The following is an 8,499-nucleotide window of genomic DNA, read 5'->3' as shown; positions in this document are numbered from 1 at the left end:
AATGATACATAAATGCATATCAGACGGCATGTCTTGTCCAAACACGCAGGACAGAAAGCCTCAGTGTGCATACCTGATTCTGCAGGAATTTTAACATCTGGAACTTTCTTGTAATTATGCAGGAGGTCTATGAGGAGACACTGAAGAACGGCCAAAGCAGCATTCCAGATCTCAAATTATGACATTTAAGGAAGCAGCTTATCAGTAAGTTCAGGAAGTTGTTTTGTTATCACACACACTGAATGCATCCACACACCCCCAGCCCCCTCCCCTCCACCAACACAGCTAATTGCCATGAACTGTGTAGACCATCCGTCTTGGACAGTAAATCTAGTGCTATTATTATTATTATTATTATTATTTATTCATTTTGTAGAATCAGAAGAAGCACTTATACGTTTCAGATGCTCTTCTTCTACTATTAAAATGGTTTTGAGCGAGCATGAAACTATTTTTCATAAAAGGCAGAGCTGAAAACAATCAGGTAAAACAGCACCACCTAGTGACCAAACAATAAAAAACAAGGACAGGGTCACATTGTATTTATTTTACATCCAGAGATAATCCAGGAAAGTACAGACTCTGTATGCATTTAGAAGATGCGAGTCTACGCTGGGTCACTTGGTGTTGTGTCAGTCAGACGGCTCTCCTGCAGTCTCCAGCTCAGATAAAATAGCTCTGGAAGGGCCAGACAGACGAGATACAGTGTGTAAGCTTTAGCAGATTAAATGGGATTCAAATTCAAATTCAAATTTTATTTGTCTCACACTCTCACAGTCTCACAATCTCTCTCACACACACAGTATGACATGGGGGTGAAATGTTTGTAGCTGTGCAATGCCCGACCATTGGGATTGGGAGCTATGATGTCATTGCTGATGTCTGAAGAAATCATTCACCAAGTGGAAAACAACAGCTCAAAATCCATCCATCTATCCATCCAATAAAAGCACTTTTTGTAATAAATCTTTTGCAAGTTTAAGCTCATAATACTGCCCCCAGTGGTAAAGGTTTACGGTGCTTGAATTTTCTAGCCACGATTAACCACATGCATGTTTGGACAGATGAGACAACGTGATGGATGCATCACTCTGGGGCTGTTTTATGGTCAGTGGAACTGATACATTTCAGCAAAGGAAACAGACTACCTTAGAAGTTTTGAGTATAACCTCCAGCCACCTTGGATGCTGAACATAACTGAATGTTTCAGCAGGGCAGTGACCCCAACCACGGGTGGAGGGATGATGTAGAACATTTGAGTTAGTCAAAATCCAGACCTCAGCCAGAATTATGCCAGGTTTACTGATCAAAACCCATAAAATCTGGTAACAGTGTAACTTGATAAGGGCAATTTAACCAAATATCCAATCTTGAGGTTTTTTTGTAATTAAATAACAAAACTATATATCTATCCAGATATCTCTCTCATGTATCCTGCTTACCTTTGCTCTTCAGTCAGCTCAAACTCAGCCAGTGCTCTCTTTGCTAGCCTCCATGTTGTTGGCAGGCAGAAGGCTGCAGACAGCTGCACCAACTGCACTGCTTTCTGGGAGTCACCGTCACTGTGGCACACTGACAGGAAGTTGTTCAAGAGCCCCTCGCTGTAGAGTAACACAGCAGGAAACAGAGTCAGAGGCAACTCAGCCAACACAAGGGTTTGTCTGTGCAGGTTCTGGATCATCAAGCTCACAGTAGCTTTGAGAGCTTGAAAAGAAGAAAGTGGATTTCTTTTGTCTTCTCTTCAAACTCTTTAATATCAGTTTTTAAATGTCCTAAATAAAGTTACACAGGTGAAGTTTTCTGCATAAAAATATAGCAATTGTTGTTCATGTGTGACATGATGAAGGAGTGTGGGCTTTGTCATTGTCATCACTCATTATGAGTCTAGTCTGAAGTGAGACTTACGAAGGAACTCTGTTCCTGGACTTGAAGAGCTGCAGCATCTCCCTGCAGAGAAAAGGTGACATTAGATTGCAGCCAAGTCAGAATACAGTAAAAGTTCTCCTCCTGACATGTGCGGCTGTCGCTCTCACCAGGCCTGTCGGGTCTTGTTAGCTCGCAGCAGCAGTGTGGTGATGTGTGAGAGGGAGGCGGCGCTCCACTCTATACTGGGCCTCAAATCAAATACACTCTTTACATCCAGAGCGCATGCTGCAAAGGACTCCTGAACCTGCAGGCAAAAGGCAGGCGAGCTCATAGAAACACACTCAGGTTGGCATTACTAACTCGCTCAACATCACTGTCCAGATGGCGAAAACTGATAACACAAATGTCGTCAGACTGACCTCAGAACTGTGTTTCTCTCTGGCCATGAGGCTGAGCAGCTCCTCCACCAGATCGGGTTTGTTATCGTGCCCGAGAGTCTTGATGTCTGAAAAAACAGGTCAATGTGACAGATCCTGACATGCAGAGGAAGGGGCTTTTTAAACAATCAATGCATTGTCTACTCTTCATCAAGATATGCACTGAACAATGCATCTTGGAACTCACCTTTCCATATAGAAGGCAGCAAGTCCAGACGGCTGTCCGTGTCCAGGGCCTGCAGCAGGTCCCTCATTCCCTGAGGGTTGGGGTAGTAGAGCTACAAACGCAGGATATAAGGAAAGGTAGTTAAAGCAAGACTGAAGGTGAAACCTATTATTTCTTTATTTTTTCCTTTATAAAGACAGAGACAGCCAAAGAATCTTCCAAAACAAATCAGGTTTTTCCCCTTTTTTTCTCAACTTAGCGCACTTGTGACCCGGAAAGATGACAGATTATAACTGAGACATTATGTGCATATATTTAAATATCATTTACATATGCATATAATATAAGCACATGGAGCAGACGGAGAGAAGCAGATATGCACTGACCGAGGGAATGATCTGCTTGTACCATTTCAGCACCACATCAATGTGCTCCATCATGCACAGCAGGTTGAAGAAGCGACCACTGCAGAGGAGGGAGAATGGTTGTTTACCTACCCACGTTTACTGCTTATAACTGGATCAGATACAGATTCAGAGTGATTATACTGCATTACACGACCACATCATTGGAAGTTAGCAGAGGGTTCCTACTTACTAGTAAATGCTCTGCTGGAAGGAGTCTCCCAGCAGCCTCCAGTTCTCCCCGACATCTACCAAACTCTGGATTTTATATCCCAGCTCCAGATCTTTACTGTCCAAACACTGCAAGGACAAAAAGCATGCACGCGGAAACAGGTCACGCTGTATAAGCAGGGCATAGCCTCCTTTAATTATAATGTATGACTGATAATTGTGTCACCACTGATCTGGGAGCTAAGAATCAAACGCTGCCATGAGACTGTCGAGACTGTAAAGCAGGACTCACTATTCTCATTGCGCTGGAGAAGAACAGAACTGGAGAGACAGAGAGAGAACACAGCATCAGTTTTACCATCCACATGTCCGCACGTTTGTTCTACCCGAACAAAAGGAAACATTTGCTAAATCTGTCGTGCGCCGTGATATACCATCGTCAGGGTCCTGGCAGGTGAAGATGCGTCCCTCCAGCTCAGCTATCACCTCCTGAAGAAGATCAGTGTTGTTCTGTGCAGAAGAGGCTGGAGAGGAAACACATGGGGTGAATGCACATTTAAAAGCATGCAGCCGACAAACAGCGCAGATGCCTGTGAGGGTCACGTATGAGAGCAACTGCAGGGCTACCTGATTTGTAAAAGACTGCCAGGATGTGGTCGTAGGAGGCCAGGCTGGGAGCTGCACACACACACACACACACACACACACACACACACACACACACTCAGAGAAAAAAATAAGACTTGCCTGTAAAACACCAGGTAATAAAACACGAATGGCAGTGTTACCTATCCCCAGCGCCTTCATCTCATTCAGAGTGTGCAGAGCTTGTGTTTTGGCCAAGAAGCCGCAGCGTCTCAGAGCTTTGAGGACGCTGTTGAAGGTCAACAGGTCAGGACGAACTTTCTGCTGATTCATCTGGTTCAACAGCTCCTGCAGACAAGGAGACGCCATTGTGAATATTAACTATTTGATTTGATTTGATTAACTAGGAGACCAGAAAGGGTCCAATGGAGAAGAGAGCGTGAACACGGATGACCTTTAGCTTTAAAAGGTTGGAAACGACCAAACTACCAGTGCAAAGATGGCAGTAAATACAAAACCTCTTTACCACAGGACAAATTACTTGTGTTTGTTTGCCTTTTTTTTTTTTTTTTTTAAATACAAAAGCATTGTGCAGCAGCGATCAATAAATCAGTGTGAAGGGTCTTACAGCAACGAGGTCCCATCGCTCATTAAATTTGTCTCGGACATCTGGAGCTGCTGAGATCAGAGCATTGAAGATGTGGACATCAGCTGAAGGGAAACGATTGGGTTATTAGTTAACAGATTACATATATAATGTAAAATATATACAAAAATACATAATATATGGCCAAAAGTACTTGGCCACCCCATTACACCCACAGTTAAACTCTGAGTCGGGCTATAAGAGTCCTCCAGTTTTTCCATCTTCGATGCAACAACATATTTCCTTATCACCGTAAGAAGACACAAAATTCATTCAATTTAAGTTCAAGACTCATTTAAATGATGAGAAGAATAACTACACGAAAGGCCACATGATTGCTAGAAGCAATGACATGACCTCTATACAGTATTTAACCAAAGCAGTGATATTAACCAAAGCAGTGATATTAACCAAAGCAGCTCACCTGTCAGCCTGTTGTTAAGCATATCTGTGTACATGCTGAATGCCTTTGCATAGGCTCCATGCTGTGGGGACACACACAGACACACACACGAATATTAGGATACACTAAAATGACCCTTTCACTGCTGTTGCAATGCTGCAGGCCTGCATTTAGCCTGTGACTCTGATGCACGCCTACCTTGACCATGCCTCTGATGAGAGCAGAGTAACAGCGTGTATCCCGCTCTGGCAGCAGGTTAAAGATTCTCTCCGCATTGTTGTTTTCTTTCCAGGTGAACTTCAGGAAGTCTGAAGCTCGGCGGACCCGTGCTTTCCTTTTCTTCAGCTCCTCTCCAAATTCCTGCGGAGAAAAAACAGAGAAGTATCCTGCAGTGCTAACGTCCTTTTCACTGGAGCAGCTACTTTAATGTTACGTCAGGCGGGAACTCACTGCGTCGTCTGTCTGTGGCTCCCCATCCTGGACGGGGTCCCTGTCGCTGTAGAGACAGATAAGGTCCAGCAGGCTATGGGTTGTTTCCATGGAGACAGTAGTGCCTGAAAAAAAATTGCAAAAAAACATTTTTAAATGTGAAGCTTTGAGCTCCAAAGTAACATTCTGTAAAATGCAAAGAACTTCTGCAGACAACACCTATACTACTGATGCACACAATAGCAGAGTAAATAAGTATTTGGAGTACAGCTTTACGATATTCATGCTGTGCGTGCATGTGTGTGTGTGTGTGTGCGCGTGTGTTCTCACCAGCTTGCAGTAACTGATCATACATGTCAACAGCAGCTGTAACTTTCCTCAGGGTGATCCTTTCCTTCAGTGCTTCCTCACTCACCTCCTCAAGACGCAGGGATACAGTCTCTGGCATCAGACACTACACACAGACCGACACACAGACACGACAACCAATTGCTTAGTGAAAAGGAACCGCACAATACGAGAGCAGCACTACACTACATACCCACACTTCCACACACTGCTGTGTATTTCTTACGGGTATATGAGGTTCTGCAAAGTCTTTGGTGAAGAGTTTGGGGTTGTTGTTGACGATGTATTTGGCTGCAGATCTGCCGGACTCCTGAGAGAGAGAGAACAGCTTCTGCAGAGATACAATAAAGCTGGTTTATTAGGTTGCTCGCAGAGTAATGAGCAATACAGGCAAAAAACAAAGTTGTCTGCGTTACCTGATCTAAGACTCTTGAAATGAATTAAATAAAAAGAGAAACTGTCTGATGTAACTAACAGTGTCCCTAAATATACATACAAGCATAAAGACATGTTTTAACATACAAACTCAGTAGAAGTCCTGGGAGAGAGGTAAGGATCATCCTGGAATTGGTAGGGATATGCTGTGGGATCCTGCAGGGGCAAAGAAAAGGCGGTCAGTCCAAGCTAAAAATCCAGCTTCATGAATACAGTGAAAAATGTGAAGGTGCTCTCACCCTGCTGACAGTTGAAGCCAGCGCCTCCAGCACTGCCTCTCTGCTCCTGTTTGATAAAGAAAAACATGATTTTAATGCCTCATTTAAAGAACGCTTTAAACAAAAGAGCATGAGAGGCTGTAATACCCCACTTCACAGTCAGATCAGCTCATACCATGTCTTCTTCCTGGGGATGACAACGGACTCTGTCGATTCTGCAACACAATTGACGAGACGTGAAGATTAAAAATGAAAGCTTTGATGTAATAAATGCTCCTTTCAGTTCAATATTTTCCTGCTCAACTAAACTCATTGATGAAATCTAAATGCTTCCTAAATTTAACCCACTGACTAACAAACACTGAATTTATATCATTTACCTTTATTGGCTTCAGCAGCTTGCTGTCGTAGAGCTGAGGTCCAACCGAAGCCCCTGAAAGATCATTTTTGTCAGTTTAGCCAGAATGATTTTTTCCATCCTTGTTACACTTCAATCTAAAAACACGACCAGCGCTACACCTGCTTTAACTGGATGATGTATCCTCACAGGTCTGTCGGCTGAAATTAAGCGCTCCTCTATCGACACTAAAATATGTTTCACTTAACAGCGGTCTGGTTTATTTTCCACTAACGTCAACACAACAAATCACCCTAGAATTAAACTGTTAAGTGTTTGGGTTGCTTTGCTCAAGTCTGTTGTGTCACCAGCTCATATTTTCAGGCGAGAATGTAGCTGTGTAAACCTCAAGTATCTGCTCAGTTTATCAAGACACCACATATTTTCAAAAGCGCTCCGATGTTTTCAGAGACGTCTGTTACCCACTAGCTCGATATCTAGCCGGGGCAAGGCTCACTCGAGCCGTGAGAACACCGGACTCCCGGCAGATCGTTTTCAAACACACCGCTGTCTTTCGCTGCTCAGGTTAAACATGATATATAAGTCACTTAGATAACTTACAAATGTTATTGTTTGGCTTATTTTAGTATTTTATTTGTTCCTGAGTAAATCGGTTTGGCTGAGATTAAAGTTATAGTTTTTACACAGCTGAATAAACATCAAGCAGACAGCTGATTATCAGAAGTGTGAGATGCTCGAGAATATACTCCGGTGTCCTGTTATATTTTAGAAAGCAAGGAGTTTATTAAACTTCACCGAAACAATCTGCAAATTTCATTGAAATTTAATAAACTATCATCTTGTCTTTATTTTTAGTTAGCACATACCTTAAACACTTAAAGCTGTAAGCTAATGATAGTTATATAAGAGCAGATGCTGCTGGTGCAATAAGCTGAACGTTTTACGTCCAATGGATGATGATCTGATTAGTCGACTAATCGCAAAAATAATCGGTGACTAGTCGACTATCAAAATAATCGTTTGTGGCAGCCCTAGTGTGTGTGTGTGTGTGTGTGTGTGTGTGTGGGGGGGGGGGGGGGGGGGGGGGGGGGTGTTATGAATTTTAAAAAAAATGAAGGGGGCCTAGCAAAAAACAGTTTGGGAACCACTGCACTTCTGTCACAAATCTCCCTGACACTTGTCTCCAACCTTCCCTGTGCTCTCGTCCATTATTCTGGGTGAATTTAAATTTGCCCATCACTACCTCTGCACCTTACATCTTCACTGTTACACCTGCCTCGCTCTCATTCCCACACTTCCTGTCTAACATCAGCCGACTTTTGTGAAAAAGGAGAGAAAAAAAAAAAGCTTTCACGGCGGTCACATTATGTACATCTGGCATCGTCTATGAGTATTGGCCAGACAGCACATCAGTAAGGCTCTGCCACTGTTTCATCTGTGACCTGCTTGTTTGCAGAGGGTCCTCCAAGCAAACTCGGACATTTCAGCTGTTACATTCACACGTCATAGCTAACATCTCAGCAGCTTATTCAGCACCTCTAGCTCCTTGTGTCAGATATATTCTTATGTGCCGAGGATTACAAAAGGCAGTTAATGGTTGTGGAAAATGCAGGTGTGACGCTTTTTAACGTTTTAGTTACTATTTTCCTCACTAATGTAGACATTTAAGAATCCGTGCAGGTAGCTGGTTAGTTGGGGCTTCACACGTCTAGCAGCTCTCTGATGTAAACGACGTGAAGACATGACCTCCTGTCAGACGGCGCTAGCTGCTGCAGCTGTCGCACTCTTGTCGCAACAAATAAAAAACACAACATAGGAGACGAATGAATAACGCCCGTATTTAAAATAACCATTTATCAACTCGTCCTACCTGTGGCCCAACAGCTGCTCGAGGTTATATAGAATAAATCGTCCGTTTCTCTGCACAGAGTGCCCTATGTGCCTACCGGGCGCCGCCATATTGCTACAAACTGAAGGATTCTGGGAGGGACGAAACTATCTGTGCTAAGACGGAGGGGGGAGTTAAATAACAA

General features: G+C 43.3%; 1 protein-coding gene across 1 annotated transcript; it reads right to left on the bottom strand.

The window, feature by feature from the left end:
* Nucleotides 1-527: 527 nt before the first annotated feature.
* ptcd3 (pentatricopeptide repeat domain 3) lies at nt 528-8,445 on the bottom strand. Its single transcript, XM_086305718.1, has 23 exons — nt 8,337-8,445; nt 6,489-6,541; nt 6,284-6,323; nt 6,130-6,175; nt 5,978-6,046; nt 5,682-5,786; nt 5,438-5,561; nt 5,129-5,232; nt 4,877-5,038; nt 4,700-4,760; nt 4,258-4,340; nt 3,833-3,977; nt 3,672-3,722; nt 3,479-3,568; nt 3,337-3,365; nt 3,067-3,173; nt 2,856-2,934; nt 2,491-2,581; nt 2,286-2,371; nt 2,034-2,170; nt 1,906-1,947; nt 1,443-1,601; nt 528-678 (listed from the first exon to the last, which is right to left on the bottom strand). Exons 1-23 carry the CDS (start codon nt 8,423-8,425, stop codon nt 633-635), a joined length of 1,998 nt encoding a protein of 665 aa, XP_086161844.1. The 5' UTR covers nt 8,426-8,445; the 3' UTR covers nt 528-632.
* Nucleotides 8,446-8,499: the final 54 nt, after the last annotated feature.

The sequence above is a fragment of the Aulonocara sp. 'chitande type north' Nkhata Bay genome, linkage group LG2 (genome assembly GCF_057382095.1).
Source record: "Aulonocara sp. 'chitande type north' Nkhata Bay isolate Kocher_YH1m ecotype deep benthic linkage group LG2, A_spYH_male_GT1.1, whole genome shotgun sequence".
Classification (NCBI taxonomy): Eukaryota; Metazoa; Chordata; class Actinopteri; order Cichliformes; family Cichlidae; genus Aulonocara; species Aulonocara sp. 'chitande type north' Nkhata Bay.
This window is presented reverse-complemented; position numbering and strand designations above follow the sequence as displayed.

Coding starts and splice junctions, on each gene's coding strand:
- ptcd3 (XM_086305718.1), bottom strand. CDS start 8,425: ATGGCGGCGCCCGGTAGGCACATAGGGCACTCTGTGCAGAGAAACGGA. Junction 4,761..4,876: donor TCATCAGAGGCATGGTCAAG/GTAGGCGTGCAT, acceptor GTGTCCCCACAG/CATGGAGCCTATGCAAAGGC. Junction 2,935..3,066: donor TTCCAGCAGAGCATTTACTA/GTAAGTAGGAAC, acceptor CCTCCTCTGCAG/TGGTCGCTTCTTCAACCTGC.